Below are 19,514 nucleotides of genomic sequence, written 5' to 3'. Positions count from 1 at the left end.
TTGGTATAGTGTAGGGCACTGCCCAGGCAGGGATTGAACCCCAGCCTACAAGGCAGCGATATTACACACTTCACTATACAAGCCATAAATATCCATGAACATTATTATTTTTTTAGAACCTTCTACAGCTCTGTTTGTCATTATGGACATATCTAACATTTCTTCATTTTTATATTTACAGCTAGTGACCAATTTCATTTCACAACAATAGCACTTACAGTTGTCTGAGGCAACACTAGCAGGGTGGAAGTTTGATGACTGACAGTGTTTGTCTATGGAAATTGCATGGCTATATGTTTGATTTGATATAGGAGCATCAGTGAGGTCACTTCTGCTGGCCAAAAAACTAGCATTTAATAGGTGAGTGGTCATGTTATGTAACTTTCTGTGGTGCAGCGTCGTATCCCTCAGCCTCATGGAATGGGTTTCCATGGCCGAGCAGCTGCATCCAAGCCTTACATCACCAAGCGCAATGCAAAGCGTCAAATGCAGTGATGTAAAGCACCAACACTGGACTCTAGAGCAGTGGAGACATGTTCTCTGGAGTGACCAATCACGCTTCTCCATCTGGCAATCCGATGGACGAGTCTGGGTTTGGTGGTTGCCAGGAGAACGGTACTTGTCTGACTGCATTGTGCCAAGTGTGAAGTTTGGTGGAGGGGGCATCATGGTGTGGAGTTGTTTTTCAGGAGTTGGGCTCGGCCCCTTGGTTCCAGTGAAAGGAACTCTTAATACTTCAGCATCAAGAGATTATGGAAAATTTTGTGCTCCCAACTTTGTGGGAACAGTTTGGGGACGGCCCCTTCCTGTTCCAACATGACTGCACACCAGTGCACAAAGCAAGGCCCATAAAGACATGGATGAGCCAGTTTGGTGTGGAAGAACTTGACTGGCCTGCACAGAGTCCTGACCTCAACCCAACAGAACACCTGTGGGATAAATTAGAGCAGAGACTGCAAGCCAGGCCTTCTCACCCATCAGTGGCTGACCTCACAAATGCGCTTCCGGAAGAATGGTCAAAGATTCCCATAAACACATTCCTAAACCTTGTGGAAAGCCTCCTCAGAAAGTAGCCCAAGGACGGTGTGTCTGAAAGGTGTTAAGGTGCTGTGCACTGCACGTTCAGAGTTCAGCTGACTTTATTCTGATTTAGCCTGTCAGGCTGGGTGCTCTGAGCTTGAGGGGGAGATCACTCTGTCCAGCAGTGTTACGTGGCATTGGTATCACCTAACAAAATAAATAAATAAAAGAAATAACAGTCAGGTCGACTCAAAATCATAATAAAGCCTTACCTCACAGTTTTTTTAAAGTGAACTCAGCTTCAGGAAAAAATAAACCTTCTTTTTCAACATAGCTGTTACCACATTTTGAAAGTCTTAGATCTTATATGAACTATGGACTTTTGGATAGTAAATAAAATGGCTATATTGGTTTTGTATACATGGTGACGCCTGGTTCCTATCACCACCACTGTAAAGAAATCAGAGTCTCTACATCCAACCATGCCACTCCAAACCATTGTAAATGTCCTTGTTTACATCGCAACTATGCAGACATTTTGAAAAATGGGTGGAGTTCTCCTTTAATCTTCTTGACATGAGGAAGATTTAAATATGCAAAAATGTAGCCTAATAATAAAAATGCTGTGTGTACAGTGATTCAAAGTGATTCACAGATAATGTGCACAAATGTGCGGAGCCCCGCTGGTGATATCCTGTATAAATAAATAACAATGCGTGACCTTATTAACGCATGGGAACGAGATCCTAATGCGTGGGAATGACATGATTAAGTTGTGGCCATGACTTAATAAGGTGTGGGAATGAAAGACTTACTAAGTCATGGCCATGCATTAGGATCTTGTTTCCACACTTTACTAAGTGGTGGTCATGACTTAATCATCCCGTTCCCACGCCTTACTAAGTCGCGGCAACAAGATCTTAATGCGTGGCCACGACTTAGTAAGGCGTGGGAATGACATGATTAAGTTGTGGCCATGACTTAATAAGGTATGTGAACGAGATCATGGCTTACTAAGTCGTGGCCACGCATTAGGATCTTCTTCCCACGCTTTACTAAGTGGTGCCACGACTTAATCATCCCGTTCCCACTAAGTTGTAGCCACACATTATTTTTATTTATACAGGATGTCACCAGCGGGGCTCCGTTCCAAATGAAAAGAATCTAACTGAAAACTAAAGTTTGTTTTTTTTAATGATCAAACATGATATTTTAATTATATTGGGCTTTACGTAGTTTTTTTGGCGGGAAATCGACAACCTCTTCAGGGAGGGCAGCTCTGATTGGTTGAATTTTATCAGCTAATTAACCAATGAGAGCAAAGCTTTCGCCCAGCTGTGAACGAAGAAGGAGCAGGGAGAAAATGACGGACGCAATGGTGGCCTGCAATAACTGCGGCTTATCGTACACATTACCCGGTAAACTCTGGGGAAATGGGCACTGCTGTTATCGGGGTGACCTGATGTTAGTTGTAGTTTCATGTTAGAGCGATTTTAATTAGAGGGAAAACGTTGCTAGCCAGGTACACGAACTTAACCGTTAGGATTAGCAGCTAGCTTAGCTACCGCTAACTAACGTTTAGTGCTGCACGGACGAAGCCAAAAGTTGGCCTCCTATTTTCCGCCTTCACGTTCGAGTTTTTCCGTTCCACCTTAAATGGTGCAGCAGGTGCCATTTAAGAATGTAGCTTAATGTAGCAGTACCATTTAAGGTGGAACGGAAAAATTCGAACAAGAAGCTGGCCTCGTGTAGCTTAGCAGGTTAGCTAAGGTAGCTGGTGACTTAGGGAAAGTCTTCATTTTTTGGCGGGTTTCCACTTTTATTTCGACAAATGTAACGGCAAATGCGTAGAAATCGTCCGCGTTGGTTTGAGGTTGGCTGAGAATATAAAAGTGGCGACATTTGTCTTTGGCGGTTTTAGCTCAAGCTGAACGTTAAAGCTAACGCTGCTTAACTGTCGACGGGTAGCCTTAACTGTTCAGTTAGACGATAAAAACGGAGATATGAGCAGCCACAAACTTTGAAAGGGGCTCCCCACCGATTTTTCAGAAAAATATCTGCATGATTAACTTAAATGGTTGAGATGAGACTAAAGTCATTGAGTGGCTTGGTGTGAAATGCTCTGTTCTAGAGAAACTTTAGAGGCACAGTGGTGGTGATGGGAACCAGACGTCCACCTCTAAAAGCTCCCTCGCAACGTTATCACGTGAAATGGTTCACTAGATACATGATGTCTGATGCACTGTTTTATGGTAATTTTGTGATAGTTTTGGAATGAAATGTGTTTGAATCCATTTCACTTAATCAGGTTGTTGCGGAGGGATAAATGCAGGGCTTTTTAAGTCAAAATGGCTTATTTTTTCACATTTATGACTATTTTACCATCAATTTTGCCTATTTAAACACAAGATATGCAGGTTCACTGGTGGTTTTGGATAGGAAATAAAATGGCTTTGTGTTGGAGACGCCTTGTGTTAGTGACCCCTGGTTCCCATCACCACCACTGTAGTCTGTTTCTCTGCAAGTGAAGCATCTCGGTCAAACCACTCTGAATGACTTTACGTCTCGGGTACTGAATTATTCACAAAAATGGGTTAATTCTCCTTTAAGACCAGGTTCCTGACAAGACATAACAGATGTGGCCACAGTTATATCGTTTTTCTCTTCTCTGATTCTACCGGCAGCTTTTTGGCTGTCCTCCACGACGACCTATGAACTCATGAACAAAGATTGGTCCATGTCAAACTTACAGTGTCGCCAGTCTCTCGACCGAGACGCAGCACAGATTTATGGCCCTGTGGTGGCCTAATCTGACATAGTGACCTTCATGTAAGACAAAAAATTGTGTGCTCTGATTAGAGGAACTAAATGCTTTGGATGTCTGGTTCCTATCACCACCCTTAACGATGAAATTATGCAAAGATTTTGAAAAATCGGTGGAAAGTTCCCCTGTGAGCCAGGTGTAGATGCTCAAACTAGGATTAATCGTTTAGAGCATGCAGATATTGCCAAGGGCTCAAAACACACATTCTCTGATTGTATTAAGGGTCTTTAGTGCTTAAATGTAGCATTGAAATCTTCCAAAAAGTGTGTGGTGGTAAGTTTGGAGAGAGACCGTTTTGCTTGATGAATATTAAACTTGGATTAATGTGTGTGTGTGTGTGTGCACCAGAAAGCCTGACGTTTATGATAAACGTCCAGTTGCATGAAACATGAGGAGCCTATAAAAGAAATCATTCTATTAGTAACTTTGCAAGCAGCAGAACATTTATAATGGTAAAAGCAACACTGGTGACACTGACAGTGCTGATCAGTGTTGTAATTGCTTTTTGTATTATTATCTGTAGTGGAATTTGTTTTGGCATCTTTGTGATGCCAAAAAGAAAGTAGTGACTGTCAGAAGGTTGTGCCCGATTGGCTGAAGTGCTGTTTACTATCCATATTCCCAATCTTAACCTGCCTTAAAGCAGTTTAGGTGTTAAAAGATCTGCCATCGTGAGACAGAAAATCCGGGGTAAGGTTGGGACTAAGCTTAGTTATCCTGCTTTGTGAGACGAGCCCCAGGTGTGCTGCAGTTTTGTTAGAATGAAAATTCTGCAGTCCCACCAGCCCCTTTGTGTGTTGGCTCTTTTTAACCTTGAATACCTCTGTTTTAGTGTTTCCCTGCTTCAGGATACCTGATTCAACCCATCAGTTAATTAACAAGCCCACCCTGAGCTGAACGGTGTGGGAGCCTCTTAAACTCCTTGGAACCACCACTGGTTCCAAAATGCACTTCATCATATTCTTCATAACTTTTAATATTTTATAAGCTACTTTCAGGTCACATGAGAGCTGTAACTGTCTTCTTTGCAGGTGAATAGATGGGTAATATCATTTTTAACCCTTGTAATAAAAGAAGCTGAACTCCAAATTTTTTCTTCTACTGAAAGTCGGCCCATTTTTCCACAAATCGGGGCTATAAACTATCAACCCATAGCGTTTTTTTGTGGTCCTGATGGTGATCTGCTCTGTAAAAATTATTTTTATAAAATAATACAAAGAGCAGTAAATTGTAAGCATGTAGAAATATGAGTATGATCATAAAACACATGTTCTGTTAATTTGAGGGGAGCTTTATAAGAGGTTTAGGGGAATGAAATGTCCCAGGGTTGCTGTCATAACTTGATATGTCTTCTAAAATAAGAATTTGTGTTTGCTTGGTTTAATTAAATGTTAATACATGGTATATTGTGGGGCCCTTGTTCTTTGCTTAAATATGTCTCAGTAATAATAGGAATAAAAAAAATTGATCAAAATTCACTAATAAAAATACGTGCCTGTGTGTGAACTCTTACTACTTTTCTATGTTTTTGTGTTCAGAGGATGAAGTGGTGGGAAATGTTCCTCATGTCCTGCATTGTGGTCATATCTTCTGCACAGTGTGCCTTCGCACGCTGGAGTCTCCACGTGGCTTCATCGCCTGCCCTGAGTGCAAGGTGAGTGTGCACTCATAAAGATGCTGCTCATGCACAGTAATACCCTGATCACAAATCAGTAAGGTAGTAATTTGATGTGTTTACTTGTACAACAAAAATGCGTGAAATCCCCTTTTCCATGGCATTGGCCGATAGTTCTAGTCTGCATTGTTCTGTTAGATCGGGAGTGATTGGCCAGTGCCGTTTGTATGTATGTATATAAATACTGTTTTATTTCATACTGATTGAGTAATTGTTTTAGTTCTTGCTGATACAGAGTCCAATACTGTACCGTAACCTGCACATAATTAAGACATTGTTAGTGTGAGTGCAACATACCTTAACAGCTAATTCAGTGAAATCTAGCTGATGTTTTCACAGAGAGCATTTTGAAACTTAAACCGTGTTTACATACTACATCTGACTCTATTTGAAAAATGGGATGTTTTTCCATGATATGGGTCCTTTAAATTAACGCGCTAACATTTGTTACAGCCTACTGTTGGCTATTTTGTGAAGTCTTTTAATTTTTGCAGATGGGTACCAACGTTGGTGAGGAAGGGGTGGATGGCCTGCAGGTGGACAGCAGAATAATAGGACTTATCTATACTGCCAAGATGAACACCAAGAAGAGGTAGTCACACAGTAGTAACAGTATACTGTGATAGTAACACACCCTGCTTTTAGGTTTTAGCCGTATAATTGATAAACAGTGGGCATCAGTTGTTTCTGTGGGTATGATGTGATATTGACAGACCGTGACTTTCTAATTAAGTTTTTAGCAGTTTTTGTGATGTATGATAATGATGAGCATTATGTATGTCATGCAGTGCATTGCACTGTAGTGTAATTAGAATTTTTGATATTTAATTTTCCTCAGTGCTGCCACACACTAATCACACACTTTCATCACTCACTAAATACTAAAGTAATTTGTTTTTTAAAAAGTATAAATGTTATTTAATTAAATGACTCCAAGAAACTGTCTACCTTTAAAACACACACGTACCCTCTGCAGAGAGCGTGAAGGAGATAAGCACAGAGCTCGCAGATTTAGGAGTCCTTCAGCATCTCCACCTGACCAGGAGCAGCAGAGCACCGAAGTGGTACAGATCCAGTTCAAAGATAATTATTTATTAGGCCAAATCATAGGTGCTATGATCTGGCTGAAAATCACTTTTCAGCTGACAGCATAATACTGGAGATATATGTTTGTCTAGAGTCCGGATGTGTTGGAGGTTCTAGATGAAGCTCTGTGTAAAGCAACGGAAAACCTTAATACACTAGATAGCCTGTACCAGGTAAGAGGCCCTGATTACAACCTCTACAAGTTTTACCTAGAGATGCCTGTACATGTGCCTGATGCTTGCATTGATCAAAAAATGTGTTGGTTTTTTTTTTGTTCTTTCTTTCTACAAGACTCTTGTTACAGGCATACAGGCTCAGATGATAAAAGAGAAGACTCGGATCACAAAGGAAATTGAGGATTGCGTAGAAAAAGCAATTGGCATACTGTATAGAAGGTGGGCACAAACAAACTGGTGGGAATAGAACAGATATAATGAATGATGATAAATAACCTGTACAAAAAATTGATGTCAGCAATTGATTTTCCTTTTTTTTTAATTTTAAAACAAATTCACACTGTAATCCGTGTTTGTTCGCTGTGCCTAAAAAGGTTAAATATGTGTAATTTGTTAATTCTACATGGCCGTTAGAGCGAAATTAGATGTTTATAATAAACATCTATATGATTCAGTGCAAATTGCTGTTGTCAGAACAAAACCTCCAAGATGATAACTTTACAGAAGAAGGAAAAAAAAACCTACTTTACTTTTAATGTAAGTCAGTGGAACCAGACTTTTGTCCAAAAAGGCAGAACAGTGCAGCTTTTAGTGCTAAATAAGCTACGCTGATATTGCGCCCAGAAACAAACAAACAAAAAAAAAAGACAAATGTCCACTGAAGAGGAAAAACATGTAGAAGATGACAATTCCTGGTCAACGTCCAGTGTCATAACGGTGAGCTGCATTTTTAACTTATTGGCTCCTCTAATGAGCCTAGTTTACTCAACTAACACAGAATCCTACAGATTTTCCTATTTTTATATAATGAATATTTTCAAGTGTGTTCTCACGTGTAATGCCAGAGCCAGCCCCCAAAAAGGTTACACCACAACTCGTCATTAACCTCAGACGAAATAGATTTTTTTACCTGATTTTGCTTTGTTTTTTCTTTAGTGGCTCCCCAGGTATGTGTTCATGAACTCTTCTTAAAACGGCTGTTGAATGTAGACTTGGAGTCTTTTTCAATGACTATTATTGTTGTAGCTGTGTTTGTATACAGTGTTTTCTCCGGATTTTTTCCCAGAATGTCAGAACTGGTTAAGCTTGAGTTTAACGTCATTTATTGAATATCTTGTTTCAGTAAACCCCCCTGAAATAAATTGCAGAGAAGCCTTGCTTATTTAAAGATAATTAAGTTCCTGTGATTTTAAAGCTTGCGGTGACTAACTGTGACAGTAGATGCTGCATCTCCAGCACAAGTCAAGTCCTCTCTGCCCCACACAAACCAAGTGATGTGAAGTCGGTGTAAACACATTGGCATTAGGACTGCATCCATGACCACAATAAGAATAGGCCTTAGAACACAACGTTAAGTGCTGTGATGACAAAAAGCTTAAAATGTGGTTCTTCTCACTCAGTGTTGTGTGTAAAATGCATAAACTGTGTGGCAAAATGTTTGAAGCAATAACAGCGACTGTTGCAACAAATCTGCATTAAATGAGCCTTTAAGTAATTACTATATAGTCACTAATAGGCAGACCGCGGTCCAAGTCTGGACCCAGGCGCTGTCCTATGTGGACCTGGACCTATAACCGATGACCAATTGCATGTGTTGTAAATATCACACATGACGCTACTCAGCCAATCAGATCTGTGCATTACGATGAGCATTGAGACTCGATGAGTGTTTTACAAAGAGAAAACTGACAAATATTGTTGAAATACAACTGAATTGGACTTGGTGATTTGACGTTATTGACTGCATAAGATGTTGAAGGTATTTGAATAAACAGTATATGGCAGTGAATCATAACGCTAGTCAGACATCATGTTGTTCTGGACATTTGCTTGAGGAAACTTTCTTTAATTGGAGCTTATTGAATTGTAATTAAATAACCCTGATCTATAATTATTCATTTTTGTATTGTTTTTAACGTCATTGGTATAGTTGTCACATGAATGTCCACCGCCTAAACGCTGTGCACCCCTGGCATAGAAGTGTGATGATATAATATATGGGATCTGTGTGTATGAATGGATGTGAAGGCGTGGTGTGCTGATGTCCGAAATTGGCTCCGTGGAGCAGCTCTTCTCGGCCGGGTGGGATGAGTGTCAGAGAGTGGAGGACAGACGGAAGGAGCTGTTTACAGCCATCCAGAAAGCAAGACATGTTCGTCAAGTTCCTTCACTCGGAACTTACTGCCATCTGGACAAGGTATATCTGTATACATATCGGTATTTCACTGCTTACAGTCGGCCTGTGTGGCTAACTGTCAAATCCTAGCCAAAACGCTGTGAACAGCTTATGAATTGTAATAAAGGAAACCCAAGAAAAAGATCATGTCCTCTTTTCTCATTACCTTAAATAACTACCCATTGCTTATTGATAAATTTGAGCAAACTTTCTAGTCCATGTAAGTACTCTACATATTTACAATGATGGAAAGATTACATTTGTCTCTGTAACCAGATTCTCTAGAATATTCCACATTCTGGTTATTCAGGAAGACGATTTATTGTGTATTTGTTGAAAATGTGTTGAGAATGCCTTGGAACAGCACCAAGAAGATAAAATAACATCTTAAACCATTGTTGCAGTACATAAACAAGTTGAATGTGCCAAACCTCATGTAAAACGCAGTATGTGTATGTGCATCATGTGTTTATATTTAAAGTATGATGCTTTATTTATTATGTAGAACTAAAGGTTTTTCTGCATGTTATTTTAGATTCTGAAGACTCTGCAGACTCCAGTAGATGCTGAATCGTATGATATGAGCTGCCTGACTGTGTGTTCAGAGCTAAAGTAAGATTGTTAATGAGCTGAAAGCGTTTAGAAAATGAAATTTAGAGGATTTAAGTATTTAATAAAATTCATCAGACCCAGAGTTTAATGTCTAAAATGGTAAAATCATCCAAATTACTTTTACAAGGAGTAAAGTAGGTGTTGGTTTGTATCTATTTTAGAGCTTGAATGTCAATATTGGTTTTAAGTTTCAGTCCAGAGCAGTTTCGTACCTTTAGATAGCCGGGATGCTCTGAGCTGCCTTTATTTCTGAGAATAAGGACCTGCTAGCTAAGCTGTTCAGAGCAGCCAGAAAGACTGACATTAAGTTTTAACTTCTGCTCTGCTAGAAAGGAGGTTTTAGCTGATGTAAACATTGATTGTATGTACAAAGGTAATTGGTAGCAATGACTTTGGTTTGCTTTTTTCAGGCATTAAAACAAACCATTGTTAGACACTTAATTTATGAGTTGTAAATTTATATTCATAGCTTTACAGTTTACAGTAGTTTAAATAATAATTAGAAGATATTTTTGTGTTTTCTATAGACATGTATAAGAAATGTTTATAACTCTTTAAACTGACACTAAATATTGTTTGGACTGTCAAGTCTAGAAAAAGACACATACTGAATCCTAATTTGATTACTAAGGCCAGGGAGTTAGATTGATCAGGCATAACATTATGACTGCCTCCATGTTTCTACGCTCGCTGTCTATTTTATCAGCTCCACTTACTGTGTAGGTGCACTTTGTAGTTCTACTCTATTAGACACTCCTACCTTGTCAGTCCACCTTGTAGATGTAAAGTCAGAGGCGACAGCTCATCTGCTGCTGCACAGTTTGTGTTGGTCATCCTCTAGTCCTTCATCAGTGGTCACAGGACGCTGCAAACAGGATGCTGTTGGTTGGATATGTTTGGTTGGTGGACTATTCTTAGCTGCTGTGTCTGATCCACTTGTACCAGCAGAACATACACTTAACACACCACCACCACGTCAGTGTTACTGCAGTGCTGAGAATGATCCACCACCCAAATAGTACCTGCTCTGTGAGGGTCCATTGGGGTCCTGACTACTGAAGAACAGGGTAACAGAGTATCAGAGAAACAGATGGACTACAGTCTGTATCTGTAGAACTACAAAGTACAGCTATACAGTAAGTGGAGCAGTGAGTGTAGAAACGGTGCTATGCCTCATCTGTGTAATTGTCTTCAGACACTCAGGAGGGAGAGCTCTCGCTGGTTTTACTTGCTGATAAAAGTACAAAGATGAAGTTTTGTGTCACCACCATAAACCACCCCAAAATAATATTTAAGTTTGTATAAAAAGTTTTTCTTTATGTACCGTGAGATTCAGTGACGGATGCTTGCTGCGACTATATCAGTGATCAGATTTGTGCTGGATTGGAGATCTGAATTCTCCGCATGTGTACCTTTACTTCAAAAAAAAGCACATGACCCACAAAAACCAAAACCTGTGAAGCAAGTATTGGCCTGAATGCCTTGCAGTTGCATCCTAATGTCTGTACCTCATCCAAGCTGGGCAGCACCAGTGCTTAGTCCAGTAGACAATGTGCCTTATTTCATGGTAGTAAAAACAGGAAATGTTATAATATTAAAAGTATTGAGAAAAAAATAATATTTAGTGATTGAAGTGCTGTTAATTAATTTAACTTGAGAGCCACTTAGTACTGCAAACTCCTTTCACCTTTAATGGTAAAAATATGTATGTTTGTGTGTAGGTGCATTCTCCAAATGGACTGTCTGACTGAAAGTGTGAAAAACTTTCTCTATGTCATGGATGGCAACGTTAAGCTGTGAGTCCTAAAAATTATTTCAGTGCATTGGAACAGTGATGTTTTATGAATATATTTATTGTTGCTGTAGTTGTATTATGGTCTCTTTACAGTTCTACAATTCCATGTGATACAATTGTTCCCACGGATCCATAGCAAGGCTTTTAATGTCTTAAAATAGATATTGAAAATTGCATATATATATATATATATATATATATATATATATATATATATATATATATATATATATATATATATATATGCAATTTTCAATATCTATTTTACTTTTATTCTTATAATAAAATTCTTATTTTTTATTCTTATAATTCTTTTATTCAATATCTATTTTACTTTTATTTTTATTCTTTTAATAACAATTAAAAAAAATTATATATATATATATATATATATATATATATATATATATATATATATATATATATATATATATATATATAAATAATTTTTTTTTTAATTGTTATTAAAAGAATAAAATTTAGGGATGCCCTGTGTATTTTAATGGATTGGATATTGGTTAAAACAAATTACAGTTCTGTTTCGGCAAGAGCAAATCAGGTCATCCTTTGGGCCTCTGAGTAAGCTTATATACTAACTAATCCAGAATAGTCTACCACAGAGACAGCAAAACTGGTCTGAACTGACCTCTGATTGACTAGCTGACAGCAGAATTTATTAGGTCAGTTGTACTGAGAAGACTATGAGGAACATGCAAGCTCAAAGCATGTATGCATTTTTTTTCTCAACCAATAGAGGAAATGGTATTAATTTTGCTATGTTGAAGTTTTAAAAAGCATTACATTGGATTTTAAAAGTGTATCCCTTTGGGAATCTAGGTTTGGTCTATTAGAGAGAGCACATCACCTTTTCATCTTGTTTTATGAAATATAACTCCTGACCCTATCCAGTGTGGTCAGATATGCAGCTCATAAGAGTTCATAAAATAACTGCTTGAAAATACTCATGCACTTGAAACAAATATACTGTCTGACACAAAGTTTTAGAAAGAAAAGTCGATTTAAATTAATTTGAAATGACACTGATGTAAAAATCTTGCAAAGTCAGTGTTTGAAGCTCAGCTTATTGCAGCAAAGATCAGATTGGTTGATACTACAGTCTTATAGCCATATCATTTCAAAGGGCAGATTATTTTCACCTCGAGGAAACACTAATATGGTTTAAATATCACAGATAAAGCAGGTTTTCCTTTTTTTTTGTGTAGTTTGATGTAGATGTAGCTATTGTTAAATTCAAAACCATGCCATTCACTCTGCTAGTTCGTATAGTCCACATACAAAAACTGATGCCACATAAACCAATAATCTCCAAGACAGCCCGTAGATAGTAGCGTAGCCCCGCCCATTTGCGTAAGAGTGTTTCATTCTGGACTGCTTTTTGAGTCACAATGCAAATCCCTCCAAATGGAAGTTTTTCAGAGGCACACTCCAAACGCAGCATTAAAAAAAAAAAGGGGGGGGGCAAGATGGCTGTGCAAGTGACCAAAGAAACCCACAAATGTAAGAATTTCTTTGGTACAAAATTATGATAATCATTGGTTTATCTCATCTTTATGTCGTATGGTCTTTTTCTTCATAACGAGCACAAAAAATGTCTTGTAGTATGCCGATGCCTCGGTAGCTATCTAGTTAAATTTCTCGTTCCATCTTAAATGGTGCAGCAGTTAACTTCTGGACCCTAACATCCAGTTGAGAGATCCGCATATCGCTAGTGAATTTGTTATGCTTGTTGTGAAGAAGAGGACCATAATACACTGAAACGACGTTCAACTAAGATAATACAGTGGTTATACAGAGTACTACTAGTAGCTTGTTAATAATGTACTTTCTTACTTGAGGGTCCCATTTTGTAGGGATTTCAGTCACTACCCTTTCTTACTCAGTTCCAGGGGGCAAAGTAACACTCGGGGTAAACAAGGGGTAAAGATAAAATAAGAAATATATCAGTCTTAAAGGCATCATAATGAAAACAGCCTGCTTGTACTAAGGGAAAACAGGAAGAATGTGTAAAATTGCTTTAGAACTGTTTTTGGTATGTAACAAAAATGGCATTTAACCTCGGGGGGGAAAAATGTAGGACATTGCCCCTTTGAAGGAAACGTGTAGATGTAATAAGTCGTGTGGGATGATTTATTTCAGTGTGTCTAAGGAGTCGCCAGGGCCTCCGCCAGCAGAGCGGCTATGCAGACGGCCAGTGAGAGGTGGAGGGGAGAGATCTGGGGAGCGGAGAGGAGGCCGGTCCAGCCTTCGAGCACCCGGCTCCCACCGAACAGCTCGGGCCTCGTCGGGCTTGCTGAAGCTGCCTGGTGCAGGATCCGCCCCAAAACAGAACAGCGCCTTTAGCCCAAATATTATTATAGAGGAAATCATTGAGGAGACGGACAGTGGTGCAGAGAGAGACGGAATGGGTGGGTACACACCCACTTAACTCAGTCTCTTGTGTTTATTGGTATAAATGGTGTTATGAAAGAGGATGATCATTTGAACCTTTTTTTTTTTTTTTTTAAACAATAATCAGTTGCACATGCCTAATTCAAATGACTGATTAAGTACATGAAAACTAGGCTGAGTTAGGATATCTGTGTGTTAGAATAACCATACCCATGTTTAATCTTCTTACTGATGTTTTTATTGTGCTCCCTCAGCTCTGGAGCCCAAGCACATAGAAATACAGAATGTGCAGCGAAGGAACCGCAAGACAGGACAGGACAGGATGCCTGTTCCACAACCAAAAGGTAGCTTAATGTGAGCAATTAATAAACAACGCATACAGACAGACTAGGCACAGGTAGGCTGTTATGCTATATGTAAAAATGTAAATACACATTTTTTTATTTTATGTGGATTTTTCGCAGTTGTTATGCTTACATAAAGAAAGAGATCCAAATTATTCTTTGAGGAATAATTTACAGTTAGATCTAATATATTAAATTACCTACACTATATTGCCAAAAGTATTCACTCACCCATCCAAATTATTGAATTCAGCTGTTCCAGTCACTTCCATGGCCACAGGTGTATAAAGCCGAGCCCCTAGGCCTGCAGACGGCTTCTACAGACATTAGTGAAAGAATGGGTCGCTCTCAGGAGCTCAGTGAATTCCAGCGTGGTGCCGTGATCGGACGCCACCTGTGCAACAAGTCCCGTCCTCACTACTAATATACAACTGTCAGTGGAATTATAAAGTGGACGCGATTGGGAACGACAGCAACTCAGCCACAAAGTGGTCGGCCACGTAAAATGACAGAGCGGGGTCAGCGGATGCTGAGGCGCATAGTGCACAGAGGTCACCAACTTTCTGCAGAGTCAATCACTACAGACCTCCAAACTTCATGTGGCCTTCAGATCAGCTCAAGAACAGCGTAGAGAGCTTCATGGAATGGGTTTCCATGGCCGAGCAGCTGCATCCAAGCCTTACATCATCAAACGCAATGCAAAGCATCGAATGCAGTGGTGTAAAGCGCCGCCACTGGACTCTAGAGCAGTGGAGACGTGTGCTCTGGAGTGACCAATCACGCTTCTTACTTGTCTGACTGCATTGTGCCAAGTGTAAAGTTTGATGGAGGGGGGATTATGATGTGGGGTTGTTTTTCAGGAGTTGGGCTCGGCCGCTTAGTTCCAGAAAGAGATTTTGAACAATTTCATGCTCCCACTTTTGTGGGATCAGTTTGGGGACGGCCCCTACTTGTCCCAACATGACTGTGCACTAGTGCACAAAGCAAGCTCCATAAAAAACTTGACTGGCCTGCACAGAGTCCTGACCTCCACCTCATAGAACACCTTTGGGATGAATTGGAGCGGAGACCAGGCCTTCTCGTCCACCATCAGTGTCTGATCTCACAATTGTGCTTCTGGAAGAATGGTCAAAAATAAACACTCCTAAGCTGTTATAGCTGCAAAGGGTGGGCCGACATCATATTAAACACTATAGCTTAAGAATAGGATGTTACTCGAGTTCATATGCGTCTGAAGGCAGATGAGTAAATACTTTTGGCAGTATGTTGCATCTACTTTGCTGTCAAAGTAGAATTTTATCATGGCTCAAATGCGATTGCATCCTTGGTACTGTGATTCCCTTCACTGTGGTGTACTGTGATACATTTACGAAATATCATAGTTTTTATTAATATGTTTTGTTAATATGATACAGCGCTGCAGGAGTGGGTTGTGCTGACCCACATAATCAACCCAACACACTTCTATGTGCGACATGTGTCGGAGCGCAAAGCTGGAACTGCGCTGGCCAGAAAGATCAACAAACTGTGCTCTGGAGAGGAAAGCTGCTTCACTGCTGAAGACGAAATCAACACAGGTGAGAGTGTGGAGAATTGTCACAGAAGATTAAAGAAAGGCTTTGTGTTTTATTTATTTATTTTTATTGCATATTACATGAACCCAATTTTTTTTTTAGTAATACACTTTTTTTGGGATTGACAACAAACAACCCTGCTTGGTGACAGATTATTGCACTCCCCTGTGATGACTGCTTCTGTAGCGTTAACGAGTCAGCAGTACAGTTTTCTTAGTCTGCATGTTTGTAATTATCTGTATTGAAACTAGTACTGTGACCAACATGTAGTACACTTGAACGTTAATGCTCTAATGCCCACTTTTTGACATTCAAGCTGAAAATTACTTGGAGTATTACAACACAAATCATAACAGGTTTCTGATTTGACATGCTTGTGACACAGTTAGACAGGCTTTAGGTAAATGTTGCAGTAGCCAAAGTAAAAGAAATACCACAGTTTGTCCAAGTTTATATTTACAGATAATGCAAATATATTTTAAAATAGCATATTTAAAATGTCTAAATACTACTTTACGTGTGTGTGTGTTGTATTATATATATATTATAATAATAATACACACATGCACACAATTTTTGTAGGGCTACATTAAAAATCGGCGCTTCATAAGAGCAGTTCTTCACACCAGCACAGAGGAAAAAGCTGCAATGAATTTTAACCAGCCAATATTTGTGAATCCTCTCTGTTTTCATGAGTTTCTCATGCAGTCACTAGCTACACTCATCTCTGCACCTACTACGTGTTGGCCACAGTACTGGATTCTGTACAGACAGTTGCAAACATGCAGATTGAATTGAATTGTTGAAATTGTAAGTCAGCTTTGACTCTCATGTCTGTCCAGGGTGGAGTCCCAAGTTGTCACTCCTGCCTATTTGGGAAGTGTTTGCTGCCCGTCTTTCACCTACAACAAACCAACTGTTTTTAATTTGACTTTTGACCCGGTCTAACTGTTTTTGTGTGTATGTAGGTGTGCTGGTGTTAGTGAGGTGGAAAGATGATGTCTGGTGCAGGGCAGTGGTGTGTGAGCTGTTCCAGAATGGCTGTTTGGAGAGTGTGACTCAGTGCCCTGCTGCCGAGGTTGCTCGTCTGCGAGTTTTCTTCCAGGATTATGGTTTCTCTAAAGGATTTAGCTTCTCAGGGTGAGGACAGAATGTGTATGTGTGTTTGTAGGCATGTGCTTATTTTTGCCCATTTTCAAGGCAAAAATGTCCCAACTTTGTAGGAAAGCCGGTGAAATAACAGGACTTATGTACAGGACCAACAAAATGGCCCTGACTTTTTTTTGCTTTTTTAAATTTTTTTTTTTTTTTTTTATTGAAAAGGGGCAGTGCATCACAGAGAATGACCGTAATAATTTTGCCATTTAAACACTGTTTTTCGGTCAGCCAGTATCTGCATGTTCATGTGCTACACTCCTGCCTTGCAGCTCTAGCATTGTAAGTTGCACAGCAGCATAAGTCTCTCTCTTTTTTTAAATTTTTTTTATTTATTATTCAGTTTTTGTTCAGAATGTCACAAGCCTATCAAATCAAGAACCTGGTATCATGAATTGTAATTAAAAAATTGAAAATAAAAATGAAAATTGAAAATAAAAGTAATTTTCAGCTTGAGTGCCAAAAAGTGGGCATTAGATCTTTGATATTCAAGCGTATTTGATTGAAAGTAATTTGGAGTCAGCTTTGTCACGTCTGTCCAAGGTGGAGCCCTAAGTTGCGTGTCTCTGTGCCCTATCTGGGAAGTGTTTGAGATTGAAATGTAGTAAATACTTTCTCCCCAAAGAGCCATAACAACAAAGTTGTTTTTTCCTCCCTCTCCCTCTGTCTCTCTGTCTGTCTGTCTGTCTCACAGTGAAGGCAGTCTGAGTGGGCTGAATGAGTGTTTGCGGAAGGCTGATGTTGCTGCTAAGGCAGAGCTGCATCGCTGGGCTCCTCAGGCCATCAAATGTTCCCTCAAAGATATCATCCCCTCAGACTTGGTAAGAGCTTGGACAGCTGTGAACATTTCAATAGTTCACTCTAGGCCATGCATTACAGTGATTTTACCATGGTTGAGGCACAAGACTAACCTCTCTGAAATTACTACAACTCTCAACCTTGTGTAGCTTTTAAAAAACTGAGAAAACACTATGATGTACACAACTCTTCGATAAATGTTTCATTTATTATTAACAACTACACAACGGTTTTTTGCCAAACAGTGTATAACAGTAAAGGGATGCACTGATATGAGAGTGGTGGACTGGTGCCAGTATCCAGTATTTTCCATGTATACCTTTCGTCAATGTTGATACCAGTCCTGTACATATATAAAAATATAAATGTGGGATTGACGTATTGGGCAAATCTAAACTTCTGTTTGATGCTGTATGCAAGTATGTGTCAACACCGTATTAGTCTGATGTCATTCTGCATCCCTAGTTGCCAGATTAATGCAAGACAGATTATTAAATGAAAGCACAGTGATTTTCAGTACCTAATAATGTGCACCAACACAATTGGTTTGAACACAGAATATTTGACATTTGGCTTTGAAAGGTTCTGCTGACTTTTGGTTTTTGGAATTTGTGTTATAATAAACAATATAATGCAGAGTATCAGTTAAACTTTACTGTGCTTTGATAATATTGTTTATGGTAATGTCAGCGAGCTGTTAAGTTGTATTAAACATCGTATTTGCAACATGTACAATTCCGTGAGGCTAATTAGATATTTTATAGCGTTTATTTATGACATTTGTCATCTAAACAGACTTGCATTGTGTGTTATTTTTGTCCACATTAGCCTGGCCTGTCAGAGATTCATTTTAGTCCTCTGTCATTTAAATGAAGGTCCAGTTCCATAAATTATGGATTTATGATAATGGTTTTGTGTGTGTGTGTATCAGGTGAACGGCTGGAGCAGGGAAGCATGTGACGAGATGAGGCGTGTGATTGGCTCGAGTGCTGTGGAGATGCAGGTGTTTGGTGAGGACAGAGACACTCTGCTGGTGGATCTGAAGAAACCGTCCGTAGACGACACTCTGCTTTCTCTAAGAGAACATCTTGTGTTCATGGAGCTTGCCAGGTATGATGTGCAACCATTATTAACTAGGGCTGCTGATTGTATTAGCACTGGTAACACTTAATTTGGATAGTCCACTTTTGATGCTTTGCAGACACTTAATTTACTTTCAAGTTACATTCAACTAAATTTTACCTAACTCTAAACCTGCTCTAGTCCTAACTCTGACCTTAACCTCAACCCCAAAACCTAAACCCAGCCCTAACCCTGGTCCAGGTCCTAACCCTAATCTCACCAGTGTTTAGAATCAACTGAGTTTTGTTTATTAACAATTTGAACATGTGTAGGTAAGCTAAAGGAGATGAGTGGACTAACCAAATAAAGCAATCCATAAGGGGGGAAAAAAATAAGCGAAAGTGGTGTAATCACACTAGGAGGTCCCCTTAGAGCAGTGGTCACTAACCCTGCTCATAGATATTTACCTTTCTGTACTTGATTGAACTTAGCTGATCCAGATGATCAGTACATTTAATTGGGCTGGAGCTGAATTCTGGAGGGTGGTGACCACTGCCTTAGAGAGGAGGTTTACTGCAAATCATTGCAAAGTAACCCTATGAAAAATTCTGACCTGATGGGAGTGGTCTCTTTTAGGATGACAGTTCCCCACATCTATAAGGCACGAGGGGTCACTGAATGGTTTGAGGAGTATGAAAATGATATAAATCATATGCTTTGGCCTCATTTGATTGCCAAAGGGAGATTTTAAATGCATCGCCATCATCAAAACACTAATTGAAGAACGTTGGTTCTAATGTACAGTTCC

The 19,514-nt window shown here is 39.4% G+C and overlaps 1 protein-coding gene across 1 annotated transcript in view; it reads left to right on the top strand.

The window, feature by feature from the left end:
- Window positions 1–2,344: 2,344 nt before the first annotated feature.
- The window catches only part of rnf17 (ring finger protein 17), a 35,552-nt gene continuing 18,382 nt past the window's right edge, over window positions 2,345–19,514 (top strand). Inside the window, exons 1-15 of the mRNA XM_037539673.1 lie at window positions 2,345–2,438; window positions 5,383–5,498; window positions 6,014–6,111; window positions 6,496–6,583; window positions 6,698–6,778; window positions 6,897–7,000; window positions 8,810–8,978; window positions 9,493–9,569; window positions 11,291–11,365; window positions 13,522–13,790; window positions 14,028–14,117; window positions 15,533–15,694; window positions 16,660–16,831; window positions 17,541–17,667; window positions 18,576–18,754. Of these exons, the coding sequence (XP_037395570.1) occupies window positions 2,384–2,438; window positions 5,383–5,498; window positions 6,014–6,111; window positions 6,496–6,583; window positions 6,698–6,778; window positions 6,897–7,000; window positions 8,810–8,978; window positions 9,493–9,569; window positions 11,291–11,365; window positions 13,522–13,790; window positions 14,028–14,117; window positions 15,533–15,694; window positions 16,660–16,831; window positions 17,541–17,667; window positions 18,576–18,754 (1,862 nt within the window). The 5' untranslated portion in view covers window positions 2,345–2,383. The remainder of the gene's footprint in view (window positions 2,439–5,382; window positions 5,499–6,013; window positions 6,112–6,495; window positions 6,584–6,697; window positions 6,779–6,896; window positions 7,001–8,809; window positions 8,979–9,492; window positions 9,570–11,290; window positions 11,366–13,521; window positions 13,791–14,027; window positions 14,118–15,532; window positions 15,695–16,659; window positions 16,832–17,540; window positions 17,668–18,575; window positions 18,755–19,514) is intronic.

This window comes from Pygocentrus nattereri, chromosome 6, assembly GCF_015220715.1.
Source record: "Pygocentrus nattereri isolate fPygNat1 chromosome 6, fPygNat1.pri, whole genome shotgun sequence".
NCBI classification, from domain to species: Eukaryota; Metazoa; Chordata; class Actinopteri; order Characiformes; family Serrasalmidae; genus Pygocentrus; species Pygocentrus nattereri.
Note: the sequence above shows the minus strand (reverse complement) of the source record. Positions and strands in the feature narration are given on the sequence as shown.